Raw genomic sequence first — 15,168 nt, 5'->3', positions numbered from 1 at the left:
AGATCAAATGTAAACTTCTTACATATTTGGCAATTATCAACATACTTAGCCACCATTGGGCAATCCTGGCATCACTGTACAAAACAGACTTGTCATTTGGATTAGAAAGAGTTATGAATAATCAAAGCCCTTCGTTGACACACTGCTCCTATTCCTATGATGTGATGCGGGGGAGAAATCAACCAACCATGTATTTAGCAAATACTCAACATGCGTTTTAATCAGTTGGAATAAATAATGTAGCCAAAGTCAGTGTTGATGTTAAAATTTTTATCCTTAGGATTTAAAGTTATTTTAAAAAAGGGAAATATATTCATCATAAGCAGCATCAGATGCTATTTAAACATGATGTCATTTTCATATTTAACACACATAGCGCGAATTCTGTTGAAAAGCTGAGAATTGAACACGCATATAGTTTTCCAACCTGAAATCAGGCCTTACTGGCCACCAATGGTTCCATGTGAGAAATTTAAAATGGAAAACAATGCCATCTAATTTCACTGAAACTGCCATATTTCTTTCTATTTGAATAGCTGGGTATTCCATAAATGTCTCTTCAATAAGCAAGGAGAAAAAGATGAAGATACCTGAATTATCTGTCTGTGACCATATAATTGAGGGCCCAATGGGTTTGTATAAATAAAGTCCAACTTTACACAATATAGGCAGAAATAATTTAACAGTTAAAATGCTTCTGATTAAAAACAAAAAAAAAAAAACCTTGTGGCAAAAAAAAAGATAAATCCCAAAGGGTCTTTGTTCTTCAATCACCAGTAATTTGTAGCCTTCAAAAAGATACCCTGCCATTTTTCTCCTGCTTCAAAACAATACTTTTTTGGGAGGAAAGGTATGGTGGAAATAAGAATCAAATGCAATGAACTCTCAAGTGAAGTTGTCCAGCAATGGACATTGTTCCAGTGCCCTCTATAAACCATCAGCATTGTCCAGTGGCATGGGCTTTTTTCTTGCCATGGTAGCAAACAGTGCATCCATCATCCCCAAGACCTCTAGTAATTCTTCTTGGAGATCAATCTCTTTTTCAATGAGATTTTGAAGTTTTAGAAACTGCCTGTCAATAACCGAGGACTGTCCAACCACAGGCATGTAGATTTCTGCCAAGGAAGAGATACAAGTTAAAATGGAACTTCCCTGCTTAATGGGGTTTAACACATCTTATAAGCCTAAAACGAGTTTCCAGCTGCACCTTTAAAAAGTCTAAACTCGTTTTATTGAAGACAGCAAGGTTTTGCAGGCTGGCATCTTGCATCAAATGAAAGAGGCAATGAGAAGTTTAATAAATGCAATACAAATGCTATCATCATCCTGACGGTCATTGTTTATAAAAAAAAGACAATGATTTTTCAATAAATTCATTTCAATGAGATCTAAGAGTGCTTTCAAAAATTGTTCAATTAACAGTTACCCTTATAACTGTTATACACAGATATTTTATTAATTTTGCTTTTTAAAAGGAAACCTTTTATTATTATCAACACGTTTATAAAAGTGCTTTGCTCAAGCTTCCAAAGCAGCTGGCAACACAAGTCACAACCAGCTTTCAATTAGTCTCTGTGGAAAGCAAAAAAAGGACAGGACTGGCATGGAAGGCTTTCTATGAAAGGGCTTAAATCCAGCTACAAGTAAAACTGTGTGTGTCGATTGTAAAAGGGCCAGCTTCTCACACAGCAAACTGCCCAGTAACTATGATCTCCATCAGACCATCAAGGTGCCTCAGCCACCCAGAGATCTGGCAGGTGGCAAGTGGACTCAGCATCTTTTCAATTGAAGCACCTTGTCTTTGGCCTTCTGCTCAAAGATGGCCCCAGAGCCCATCACGTTTTACATACTAAGTGAATATATTTTAATATACACAGGCCTTTTTTAAAAAGTAAAGTTTAATTATTGGTTTGCATCCAGAGGCACAACAGCATAAGGACATTCATGCAAGGGGATTTCCCCATCCCCTCCTCTCCACTGCAGCCCTCCGAAGATGCACAAACCATGGATTCAAGGGCCCCCTGTGAAATGCCATGGGATGAAAAGTGGTGCTGAAGTGGAAGCAAGGAAATAAAGATCAGGCCCCTTGCACAAGGTGTCCCCACTCAGTTTCAGCCATTTTCCTCTTTCCCACTGCAGTGCCCCTTGCCTGACCCCATGCCTTTCCCATCTTCTATAGTAGAATTCAGGATGGCACATGCAGCGATCAGACCATCTATCATCCAGTCACTAACCAGATCCCGACCCACATCATGTGCCTTCAGACCACAAACTTCTATTAAATTGGTTATCATGGTAGTGTAAGAAAGTCTTGCACACAAAGCAAAGGCCATACCAATACATAGCCAGTGCATCCTTCTTTGTGTATAGAAAAAAGGGTGTCTTGGGTTACCTGGGTATGAATCAATTCTATTAGTATTGTCAGATATTAGTACTTACCTATAATCATTTCTGCAACGTTTACCAGCACAGGAGCAAATCTTGCATCAGTCACGTGTCTGCAAGTTAATAGCCAGATGTTAGCAATTTTCACTATTGTAGAAGAAACACACTGAAGGCTATGTTCTCCATCATAGGGAGAATGTGCTGTAGGGAGCTGGTGAGATGCAAGTGAGAAATAGAGGACAACTGCCGGCTACCAAAGTTCCTTCCCTTCCATCCTATTTCTGTTAACAAGAGAGGAAATGAGGGTACTTCTACCAATCATATTTACCTCTTTTCTATGAGCTAGGTATTCAGAATAATTTAGAATTAAGGATTATACCATTCCGACATCCATATTAAAGAATCACATACTGTACATGGAGGACTTCCACCTCTAAACAGCTAGATAGTTGGGCTTCATGAAACCAGAGCTGATGCATGAAAAGGAGAAGAGAGCCACAACTTTCAGGCAAAGGATTTCTTTTTAAGAAGCTTGCAAATGCAATGACTTTTGAAAAGAAGGAACAGATGCCATGTGCCAGGCAGGGAAAGGAAGTCTAAAGAGTTATGGGGCTATAAAGTTGCTAAAAAGCAGGGGTAGCCAAAACTCTGAACTGCAGATACTGCAGAGATTCAAACTTCCATCAGCCCCAGCTAGGATGGCCAATGACCAGGAAAAAGGGGAGTTGTTGCCCAATAATGTCTGAATAGCTCCTCCAGCTCCTCCAGTAATTCTGCCAGCTGCAGCAATCTGAAGAGGAGAGGTGAGAGCTAAAAGAAGGGGGGGGGCTGAATTGCATGTGCCAATCTGACCTAACTTGCTGGCTCTCTGGCTGTAGGCATCTAGTTCAGATGTGTACACAGAAGCTAAGCAGTGCTTTGCCAGGACTGGGTTCCTGTGATCATCCCACCCAAACCTTCACAAGCCGACCTTTCCTTGTTCCACTTTGACATGGCAGAACTGTCTGAAAGCCTTGCTTTAGAAAGCAGAATGCCCAGTGTCATTTCTCCCAATCTGTAGCACAATTTTTGGCCCAGAAAACACAATTACCGAGCAATTACCTTATCAAGAAAGAAAGGAGGACACTAAGCTGTTTTTCATCTCTCCCTGCGAGTGCGTTTTTCAAGGTTCCTCTGCGGTTTAATTCCTGAAAGACCGTGACTATAACTTCAGGTGGCTTTCTCCTAGAATCCTAGAAGCACAAAGCAAGGGGATTGCATGAACTTAAGCAATTTGAATCATGCCTTGTCCATAAAGAAAAGGGAATGCATTCAGAATGTATCTAAAATTCATTAACGGGACAGCTCATTGGGCTTCTAAGCCTCCAGTTCCTGTCAGTCCTTTAATAGCAAGGAGCTGTTCAAGGACCATCAAGTGAAACATCTACAACTCTGGCTTCTATTCCCAACCAAAATAAGATGTTATTTCTACAAATAGAGCCCATGCCCAGCAGTGGTGATAAGAGTCTGTAGATTTTGGCTGGACTAGAGCTGGGGAATGTTTTTCAGCAAGAAGGCTGCATTTCTTTCTGGGCAACTTTCTGAGGGCCACATATGAGCACTAGGTGAGGCCAGAGAGAAAAGTAGGGAGAGCAATGAAAAGTTTGACTTGTATAGATTAGTTTTACACATACTCCCATTCTTCTCTCTCTGTCCAGGCATGTGTGCCAAAATCAGGGTTCCAGGACACATTCTAGCAGGCAAATACACTCAAGGACACAGGAAAGCAGGCCCAGTGAAGGATGTGGCCTGGGAAGAGTCCCAGGGCCAGATGGAGAGGTCTAAAGGGCCACAATCGGCCAGACAGAAAGATCTACTCTACAGTTACTCCAATACTAGCACTTGTGAGTTTTGCTTTCTCATATAAGTAGGTATATAAAACAGAAGAAAGCATGGCTCATCAAATATAAAAAGGCACTTGAGTATTTTTTAGTTCATTAAGGCTCAGGAGTAAACCCTACACAAATGGAGTGGGGTCCCCAAGACAGTTGGATGGCGCCTTGTACGCCTCCTTCCGACGACTCCTGCAGCAGAGCTGGTGCCAAACGTATTGCTGTGCTCTGGACCACATCAGTGAAACCAAGAGGGCGGTCTTTTTGCCTGAGCAGCCCAGGACCTCCATACACACTGCTCAGGCTTGCACCCCGGGGAGGTCACTTTGGTGCTGCTGACACAAGAGTTTGACATCACCCCCAAAGGTGCATTGCATCGTCTCTCGAGACAGATGGACGCCGCCAACAACAACAAAAATACACAACAACCTTTTCACGAGATTTCCCACTGTTGGCAGTAACATCTATGCTGTAACTATGGGCTGTACCTCACTAAATTATTGACTGTACAGGATGACTACTGCAAACACAATGAAACAGCCTCTCCCTCTCCTCCCTCCACAAACCCCCAGATCTGATCCAGGGGTGGAGGGACTCCAGAGCAGAGGAAGGGCAAGTTCTGTTGTAATTCTGCACACACAATTATTTAGTTGTACACAGCCCATGAACAATAGAAGGCCTTTGTTTATGGATCATTTTATGTCACATTCACTGGAAAGTTTTATGATACAATAGTATAACTGAAACAGAATCATCCAATCTAAAAGGTGACTCATGTACTACTACCTTACCTCAAGTACAGCATCAAGAGCCTTTGAAACCTGGAAAGTTCTCAGGAGCTTATCATATTTCTTCAAATGGGTTTTGGCAGGCCTACTGACAATGAAATCTTCCTAAAAAATGAAGGGAGAGACAATCCATGATAAAACCCACAAATCACCATCCCACCTACTTCAATATCACCTTTGTATTGTTTGCATAGTTTATCCTGCCATAGAAACGCAAAACCAGACACATTTTGTTCTTGTGAAGTTTATTTTCCCCTACACCCAGTACAGTGTTACCTCGGGTTAAGTACTTAATTTGTTCCGGAGGTCCGTTCTTAACCTGAAGCTGTTCTTAACCTGAAGCACCACTTTAGCTAATAGGGCCTCCCGCTGCCACTGCGCGATTTCTGTTCTCATCCTGAAGCAAAGATCTTAACCTGAAGCACTATTTCTGGGTTAGCGGAGTCTGTAACCTGAAGCATATGTAACCCGAGGTACCACTGTACACTAAAAGTAGGTTACAGTCTGATTCAGTATACGGCAGCCTCCTAAGTTCCTCCAACTAATCAGTCAATGAAATGTTGCAGCCTAACTAACTTCCCCTTAAGTCTTTGTTACTCAGTCTCAAAAACATGATCTGTTAAGGCACCTCTTTTGCTAGTAGAAAACAGGACTTGCTCTGTGCATCCTTTCGTTCCATACCTGCTTTGGCATGTAGTTCTTTCCTTTCACAAAGGTCCTATAGGCGGGCCTTCTCCTCTGCTGAAGAAGCTCTCTTGCACCTTCACGCTTCCGATGTTTAACATTCAGTATTCCATTTGTCATGCCTACAACTAGAGATTCATCCTCAGGCTAAAAGGAAGGAGAAACAGGCTTGCTTACCCAGAAACTTTAACTCAGACACACATTTTTAGTTTTCTGTCTTTAGTTTAAAGCTTCCCATTTACAGCAAAGAAGAATTGCCCCAGGTAATATTTATTTTATTAAGAGATTTTTTTTTTAGCTGCCCTTCAGCAGTTAGGTATCAGGGTAGTATATAAAATAAGGCAACAATGGCTTCTAATATTCCATTCTGAGCAGAGGGCAATTGTGAAAAGACATCAAGAATGGAATCAAGTTAAAGCCTGTCCCTAATTACCTGGCCTAGGCTACATCCACAACACATATTTCAGGCACTATCATTCCATTTTAAAAGTCATAGCTTCCCTCCTGCAAAAAATCCTGGGTACTGTACTCCGTTTACGGGCCTCCTAACACTTCTCAGCTCCCTTAACAACAACTATAGCTTCAAGCATTCTTGGGGGTGGGGATGACTCTTAAAGAGGAACAAGAGAGCTTTAAATGTATGATGGAGCTGTGACCCAGGTGAGGTTAACCCCCAGCAACTTCTTCTAAGTCTAATAATGCAATCTTATGCATGTTTATTCGAAAGCAAGTTCCACAGGGGTTTATTTAAAGATAAGCATGCATAGGATTGTGCTGTCCAGTGCTTGAGGGATTGAAGTGATTGGCATTGGTGCCAACAGCCTTTAACTTGCCAAATTTGATGGTTCATGTACCTATTGACAATTAAGGCAATCTAAGATGGCTTTGGGCAGTACTGTCACATCACCTGCCTGGTGCAAACAATATCTATTTGAAAGAAAACCTGGTGCAATACATTCCAGACAGACCCCTTTCGGGGGGGGGGGGGTCCACATTGCTTCCATACCAATATTGCAAGCATAACTGAAAGAAACCTCTTGGGGTGCCTACCAATCCTACAATTCTATGAAGAAGCCGGTGTGTCACCTAGTGTGTGTCTAAGCTCAATTTTCAAATTGCCAGGTTGTCATCGCTTGCCAGAAGGTTTATTATAATACTTACTGCCAAGGCAAGACTGAGAATGGATGCTGCATAGTTAAAGCTGTGGACGACCTTGTAGGAAGTTGTACTGTAAACCTTCACATGCCTACAAAGAGAAAACAAAAATACAGATTTCAGAGTAGGTTAAATATTTCATGAAAATGTGACTTGCACCCAGTTGCTGCAAAATAATAATAATAAATAAATAAATTATAAAATATGTGGCTAAACCCATATTTTCAAGTCATAGAGTAAGAATGCATGCAAGTCAATATTCTAGGTACGCTGCTAAATTGTATATCCAGCTCTACATCCTGCAATCTGCTTGTTTATTGAATTTATAACCCACCATTCCTCCTGAGGGAGCCCAGGACAGCAAACAGATCCACAATTTAAAGACAAAAACAAAGCACAAACTTTCTGAAAACAATTACATGTAAAAAAACCCATTATTCCATCCAGGGATCTTCGGGTTGCCAGGAGTAGAATTCCACCAAATTCCTGGGTAAAAAGGAATTTTTCTGAAATTCCTTCTGAAAGCTAATGGTGATAAAGGCACCTTTAACCAGTCGCAAGACAAAACAGAAAACACACAGCTCTGCGTATGGAATTACACCTCTACATGGAAAGCTCCCTAGAAAAGCCAGGAGGAGAAAGTGTGAAAAATACAAACCTGTCTAGTGAGCCGGAAAGCAGCCTCTGACCAGAGCTACTCAGACACAAACAGGTTACAGTTTTATGGTGATTTCTCAAGGACACTAGTAACTGTCCTCCTCTAAGGAAGTCCCAGACTTTAACATAACGACCACCTTTTAAAAAGAAAGGATTATTTGCAAACAAATAGTAAACAAGCCATTTCATAGGCATGCATGAGTACTGCCACAATTTTCCCTCTAGGCCAGGGTTCCCCAAACTTGGGTCTCCAGCTGTTTTGGAGACTACAATCCCCATCATCCCTGACCAATGGTCCTGCTAGCTGGGGATGATGGGTGGGGAAACTTGTGGCCCTCTAGATGTTACTGAACTACAACTGCCATCAGACCTCGCTAGCATGGCCACTGATCAGGGATGGTGGGAGCTGTAGCACAGCAATATTCCACATATTCCACAGCAATATTCCACATATTCCCCACCCAGAACATATAATCTGATAGAAGATAAAACATCCCCTTACAGTAGGAAGCACTTGTCTCCCATACAGACTGCATTACACACAGAGACCTACATGAACAGCAGCTAAAGGAAAGACACACATATCTCCCTCTGACAATCCAAAGTCAACCTTGCATGTTTTTTTCTTTAAAAGATGATGGGAAACCAAGATTGAAAACAGCATTTCAATATACCCTTGAAAAAAGAAAAAAGACTTAGAAGCTATTATTTAGCAAGCACAGGGCTTCAGCCACAAATGGTACAGAACCTTGCAGCAGCACACCCTTGTCACTAGGGTCTGCACCTTCTATCAATTACAAAGAGGGAAATAAGTAAGATAGATTGCAGATAGAACTAGAAACAAGCTGTATGTCTGGAAGGAGGGAGGAAGGGAGGGAGGGAAACTGCCCGTTTGATAAAATACCTGCAGTCACAAGAAGACCTCCAGAAGGAAAGAGATTAACACTCTCAACCGGCTGCCCATGTTCTATCGTCATGACGCTTTTTTCTGCCCGTGTATCAAACACTTTCACAGTATGATCATATGAACCTAGAAGGCATCCCAGAAATAAGGAGAAAGAAGAGTTTGAGGGTTGTAACAGTTGACATCATGACTACAAGCATACTATTTCACTGAGTCTGTACTGCATATGACTTAGCTGGATGCAACCCCAAGATTTTAACATACATAGAATAATGGAATGTTGTTCTAGGTGCAACCCCCCGCCCCCCACCCAGACCCAAAGCACAGTGTATTATTCAAACAGCCACGGGAGTAATATATAACATCAATGATCAACTCACATCTCGCCCCTCCACACCAAATCACACTGAAAGCAGCTGTTCTGAAGGGACACACTTTACCCAAGCATGATTCCAGAAGTTACTGTTAAGAGTCTAAAATAAATCACTCACTAAAAAGAGTGCAGCAAACACCTGCAGGGTTTGAATATTGTTTTCATTTGATTTGTGATTTTAATTCAGAGAAGCCATTTAGTGACTCCTCTCTCATCACTCATAATGTCTGGGTTGCAATATTTTTAAATGAGCCAACTACAATTATGTCTTCTCATGCAATGACTTCTACTTAGATCAAGCGTGTAGAAAAGGAAACCCAAGTGCAAAAAAAAAAAATTCAGCTTAAGCAGAAAATCATTCTGCCTAAACAGAGCCACAAAAATTTGGAAGCAACACAATATTAAGAAGGCATTATATTAGAGAAGCAAATGGAGGTTACAGGGCAATAGGAAAAGCAAGCCTTCTATAGCAGGAATGGGAAAACTCCTTCAGCCTGAAGGTCACATTCTTTTCTGGCCAACCTCCCAAGAGCCAAATGCCAGTGGTGGGTGGGGCCAGGGGCAAAAGTAGGCAGAGCAATAAATGTACCTTTGTGCAGAGCAGACTAGTGGTCTCACATATACACCTCTCTATCCTCCCATCCAGGAAACGAAGTGGCCATTATCAAAGTTCAAGGACATATTCCAGCCAGGCAAAAGCACTCAAGGAGGGCATGAAATGGGGCTGGTGAGGGGTGTGGCCTGACCAGATCATGTGCTGGAGGGGGGGGCATAGGGAGAGAGAACCAAGGGCTAAACAGAGTGACATGAAGGGTTGCATTTGGCCTCCAGCTCTGATTCTCCAGCTCTCTTTTATGGTAAACCTGCAATATCTGCAAAGAAAGTGTGCCCAGCAGTGATACAGAGAAGCAGAAAGTGAACCACCAACCTGTTACAAAAAGATCAGCATTCAGTTTACTAGTACAGCCACATCTCACATAGTCTGTGTGCTCGTTGTAGGATACGATTTCTGATGCGGATGATATGTCCCACACCTTTGATGTGTAATCATCTGCTCCAGATACTATTCGGAATTTATCGGACAGAAAGCCCACAACATGTACTGCTCTAAAAAGAAAGATTCAAAGTTCCCCAAATTAGTCCTTTGCAACGTTTGGTCACATACATGAATTTTCCATTAACCTCCAGTATTATTTATGGTGATGACAGCTACATTTATATCCCACCTTTCCTCCAAGTTCAAGGAGGCATACATGGGCCTCCGCTCCCCATTTTATCCTCACAACAAGCCTGTGAGGCAGTTTACTACTGACAAATGTCTAGAGGACCTAGACGCAAAAGCTTTCAAGGCAAATCCAGGAATTGGAAATCCTGAGAATATTCTGCTGAGATGACCTTGGATGTGTGGTCTGATGTGACGAATTCACCAGAAAGCTAAATGAAATTTCCTGCTTTTGTACATCATGAAAAAGAAAAGTAGACATACTAAAGTGAGCCACCTGGAATGGACTGAGGTGTGAGCCAGTTTCCTTAAGTGACTAGTATTCCAGAACAGCAGGACCATAACTGACAAAGCCTTGCATGGATCTTTAGCAATCAAAGCTCTCAAGACGAAGGCACACAAAGCTCAAGTTGGCAGGAAGGTTCAAATGGGAAGTCGTCAAAGAAAAATTCAGTGCAAAATGCAGGCTACAAGCTTGATGCATCGTGATTACACAAAAAGCCCTCATTAAATGCATTTTCAGTACCCAGTGACCTTGCAGAGTGTAACACAAATCTTTGCAGAATGGACCTGTTTTAAGTAAAATATGCTCTCTTACTTAGTATGGCCATCAAACTGTCGCAACGCTGCTCTCCCACTGGTATCAAAGAGTCGAATGCTGCCCTCTTCACTGCCAGCAACCAGCAATTTCCCATCATCTCGATACGTAGCACAGTATGCTACATCTTTGAAGCGAGAGAATGTTTTGATTGGTTCTTGAGAGTATCGACCGTAAATGTGGATCTAGAACAAAATGTAATGTGTACATGGAGAGCATGACAACCAGAAGCAACTGAAATACCAAACTATCTCTTTTGCCCAATAGCAGTATTGTTGCTGGACTTCAGCCATTCATTCCATCTATTGTTAGCACAAGGCCCTTCATGGATGGAGAGGGGGAGATTTGGTGCCTGTAGGCTCTGTGCACAGAGGTACATTGCTCTATGGAATTTGAGCATAAAGTGTCAAAAATGGATGACAGTAAGGGGCAGGGTTTTCCATCAACACAATGATAGCCCTGAATATTTCATTCCCCACCCCCACCCCATTGGTCTGAATGGCAACCAGTTACTTACATGGGAGAAAGCAAAAGTGCAACACTAAGTGGACTATTGGGTCTTGTGAACCACTTCCAGGAAATACATTTGATTTGATTTCAAACCATGCAAGCATCATTGTGATGTCAGGTGATTGACAAACAGGTGGTCCCACCTACCTGTCAGATTTGGCTTGCAAGGGATGGGGGAGAGATAACAAGCTGGTCCACCAGTCAAATCCAGTCCTCCACCCCTGCTCTAAGCCACAATTTACCATTACATCCAAACCAGGTCAGACAGAGATGATATTATCATCAAGAATTAAGGTAAAGGTAAAGGGACCCCTGACCATTCGGTCCAGTCGTGGCCGATTCTGGGGTTGCGGTGCTCATTTCACTTTATTGGCCGAGGGAGCTGGCGTACAGCTTCCGGGTCATGTGGCCAGCATGACTAAGACGCTTCTGGCGAACCAGGGCAGCGCACAGAAACACCATTTACCTTCCCACCAGAGCAGTACCTATTTATCTACTTGCACTTTGACGTGCTTTCGAACTGCTAGGTTGGCAGGAGCAGGGACCGAGCAACGGGAGCTCACCCCGTGCCGGGGATTCAAACCACCGACCTTCTGATCAGCAAGCCCTAGGCTCTGTGGTTTAACCCGCAGCGCCACCGCCACCCACATCCGTATCATCAAGAATTACAATTTATAAACTTTTGCTGCTTAAGTAATAAGTTTCCCCCCATCCTTCCATTGCCAGAAATGCTTTTTTTCTTCCAGCATATGTTCCATCCCTTTTTAGTTTATTTTCTAAATAATGCATGTATCCCAATGCCCCCAAACAATCAGGTGATAATTATCTGTATACAACAAAAATTTCAACAGGGCTTTATGGAGGCAAACAGGATTCTAAAGGCCCTTTGCAGATAAAGGTAGCACAGTCCTATGGTGTTACTTCCACAGCTGCAACACAAGCAGACAAAATAAGTGTGCAAGCAAACTTAGCAGAGCCCTATGTAATACAAGTACAAGAAGAGGCTGTGAAAACTGGACTATATTTTAAACCTTACCCTTGATGAAGCTGTGACAGCATAGTTATATGGAGGAACTGGAGAAAAGTCTATTTTGTTCACTGCACCAAATTCCTTTATCTGAATAGGAGCCTAAAAAAAATGGTAACATAATTAGCATTGTGTGCTTAAGACAGTTCCTTTAACAGGATATTTACAAAAGTGAGAGAGAAGAACATCAAAATGTTAAAATGTTTATTAGATTACAAACTTTTAAAAACCATTCAAAAATGTACTAAGTTTTATTTGTTTTAGTGCTATAACTCCTATATGGAATTGCATGTACAGGATTTCATCTGATTATTTAATTCATGTACTCTTGATTCTTGCATAGTTGTTTCTCTGTTTCATTATAGCTGTTTTTAAAAGGTTTTAAATTTTTCATTGCACTCTAGTGTCATAACAAAGCAGTATAATTGCGGCAGAGGTACATCTATTTAAGAAATACATATATATATATATATATATATATATATATATAAACACATATTATTCTAATATAAGTAAGTACAGAACTCAAATGCAAGTTTCCATGCATTCTCTTTCAATCTCCAAGTCAAATTACTGAGACTGAAACAATGTATTATTACCTTGAAATTCTTCCAGTACGAAGTATCCTTTGTTACTTTCTCACCAAGCTTTGGAAAAGACTGAACTTTAACAGGTTTGTACTCAGCCATTTTATCTTAAGTACAGTAAAAGTTCTTCAAGTAGCAAAATATAATCTTCCAGCGTTGCAAATGTCATATGGCAAAAGTAGACCAGGCTTCTGAGGAGGGGAGAACAAGAGTACACAAAACACTGAAATCTATCTAATACTAAGCAAACATGTACTGCAAATTTTAAAGCAATTCACAAACTATTTGTTACCCCTATGAACTAACCTACTCTCCCTCATTTTGACTGACATGATACATTTTAATCCTCATCTAAAACAAGTATTTTGTTCCTCATTATACAGCTTCAATATTTGGCAGTTTTCTGCATCTAAAGCAGACTAAAATAGCTGTCCAAACCCTTCTAACGGAACTCAGTACATATCAGTATTTTGCCTCAAAACCTTCTGTTCCTCCTCCCACTTCGCTGAAGGGATGCTGTGCAGCTCTCCCTAGCTGCGCAGCGCCTCTCCTTCGCAGGAGAGGTCCTGCACAGAGAGGGAGAACTGCACAGCGCCCCTTCAGCCACGCGCCTGCCCTGGCTTCTGCCTTAGCCGTGCGCAGCCTCTTCAGGCAGGGGGAGCCTTTATCCTGCTGCCCTGAAGAGGTTTGGTGCGGTTATCCCAGAAGCCAGAACAGCCACACGGTATCCCAGAAGCCAGATCCCTCTTGCTGTTCTGGCTTCTGGGATTCAAAATATTTTTTTTCTTGTTTTCCTCCCCCTCCAAACTAGGTGCATCTTATCATCTGGTGCGTCCTATAGAGCGAAAAATGCAGTATATATCCTGAACGTGTAAAGCAACAAGTCGTTTCAAAACAACTCTGAACTGTCTTAATTTTCTCCATGATCACAGGATCTTGTGCAAAGCAATGACGAACTGAACTGACATGAAGTCTAGGAAGTAAATGTTCATAGGAGTATAGAAAGCTGCCTTATACTTAGTCAGACCACTGACATATCTAGGCAAGTACTGTCCACAGTAACTGGCATCAGCTCTTCAGAATTTCAGACAGGGGACATTCCCAGCCCTACCTGAAGATGCAAGAGGTTGAATCAATAACCTTATGTTTCCATACTCTACCACTGAGCTACAGCCCTTTGATAAAACTACAGAAAAGCAAAAACTCAGAGCACTGCCATTTGAGTTTCTTAAGGGTGGTGGAAAGCAAGCAAAGTCAATATTAGCTCAATCCAAACAAAACTCTCAGTCAATGTCGGCTACTAACACCATAGTTAATAAGCATGTTTAGGACTACAGCTGACAAGGAACTTGATGTACAAGACAGAATGACATTCCTGACTTCACAAACCAGGAATAGTCAATGTGTTGGGATACTCCAGATATTGCTGAACTTCAGCTTCAATAATTACAATTCAGCAAAGCCAAGAGAAGCTTTTGGAGTCATTTCTCTCTCCCCCCCCCCAAAAAAAAAAGTAAGTGAGGTGGAGGTGGAGCAGAGAGAGAGAAACACATGACACTGATCACCTGGTGAAATTGGATTGGAAGTTCAGAATAGACCAAATAAACGTACTTCTTTATGTGCTGGAGATAGTCACTAGTTCAGAAAGCTATCAGTAACAATGAGCCAGGATAGCTCAACAGAATGTCCACATTCAAAGGCAGTATTCACATATATATCAGGATACTAGGGACAGACAACTGTGGAGAGAGGCTGCTGCCATTAATCCCTTGCCTGTAGGCTTCTCTGTCTTAACTGAAAATAAGATACTGTATTAAATTTGGGTCTAGCAGGGTTCTTCTGAAGCTTTCCCTGAAAGGAAAGTCACACGCGCGTGTTTCCTGCGGGGCAAGACCTCCAGCCTTTGAATCAAGGGACTAATCTTACCTCAGAATTTGAAGATTTCTTCCTCAGCGCTTTAGAGTCACGTTGCCGCCTATGGAGGCCGCCATCACCGCGCTCAAGCTTCCGGATAGGATGCTTACGTCATGAGCATCGCGCCGCCCCTGCCGCCAACAACGGCGCGTTGTGTTCTACTCTCGATCCCCGTCCTAGAGATAGGAAGAAAATAACACTACCTAAACTTCGGGTTTCTATCGGAAAGGGACTGCCCGCGGGAAGCCGCACAAACATAACCCAGCGCAAGAGAGCCGCCTGACGGTGCCCGCATTTCTGTCCTATTCAGCTCATATCATCTCACCATAATTCTTCCTGAAACCGGAATTTTATTAGGCCTTCCTTTTCCCGCCCTTAGGGACGCGGGTGGCTGTTTGGTCTCTAAACCACAGAGCCTTTCGCTTGCCACCTTACCTTATCTCTATGTCGGGAAAGCGGAGGGAGGAGCCTTTTGTGGTGACGTATGACATCG

General features: G+C 42.2%; 1 protein-coding gene across 1 annotated transcript; it reads right to left on the bottom strand.

The window, feature by feature from the left end:
* Window positions 1-255: 255 nt before the first annotated feature.
* Window positions 256-14,846, bottom strand: UTP15 (UTP15 small subunit processome component). The gene is made up of 13 exons (XM_083465360.1): window positions 14,688-14,846; window positions 12,774-12,952; window positions 12,184-12,276; window positions 10,638-10,822; window positions 9,746-9,924; window positions 8,445-8,570; window positions 7,542-7,677; window positions 6,890-6,974; window positions 5,726-5,875; window positions 5,048-5,149; window positions 3,487-3,617; window positions 2,440-2,498; window positions 256-1,115 (listed from the first exon to the last, which is right to left on the bottom strand). Exons 2-13 carry the CDS (start codon window positions 12,861-12,863, stop codon window positions 928-930), a joined length of 1,524 nt encoding a protein of 507 aa, XP_083321486.1. The 5' UTR covers window positions 12,864-12,952; window positions 14,688-14,846; the 3' UTR covers window positions 256-927.
* Window positions 14,847-15,168: the final 322 nt, after the last annotated feature.

The sequence above is a fragment of the Podarcis liolepis genome (genome assembly GCF_965112155.1).
Source record: "Podarcis liolepis genome assembly, chromosome: 11".
Classification (NCBI taxonomy): domain Eukaryota; kingdom Metazoa; phylum Chordata; class Lepidosauria; order Squamata; family Lacertidae; genus Podarcis; species Podarcis liolepis.
The sequence above is the reverse complement of the archived record's forward strand: the minus strand, read 5'-3'. Positions and strand labels throughout refer to the sequence as shown.

Bases quoted from the DNA above. Each gene is read 5' to 3' on its own strand.
- UTP15 (XM_083465360.1), bottom strand. From the start codon at position 12,863: ATGGCTGAGTACAAACCTGTTAAAGTTCAGTCTTTTCCAAAGCTTGGT. The intron at 5,876-6,889 runs GTAAGTATTATA...CCTTCCTTTTAG, and splicing joins TTCTCAGTCTTGCCTTGGCA to CCTGAGGATGAATCTCTAGT. The intron at 5,150-5,725 runs GTATGGAACGAA...TTCATTTTTTAG, and splicing joins AGAACTACATGCCAAAGCAG to GAAGATTTCATTGTCAGTAG.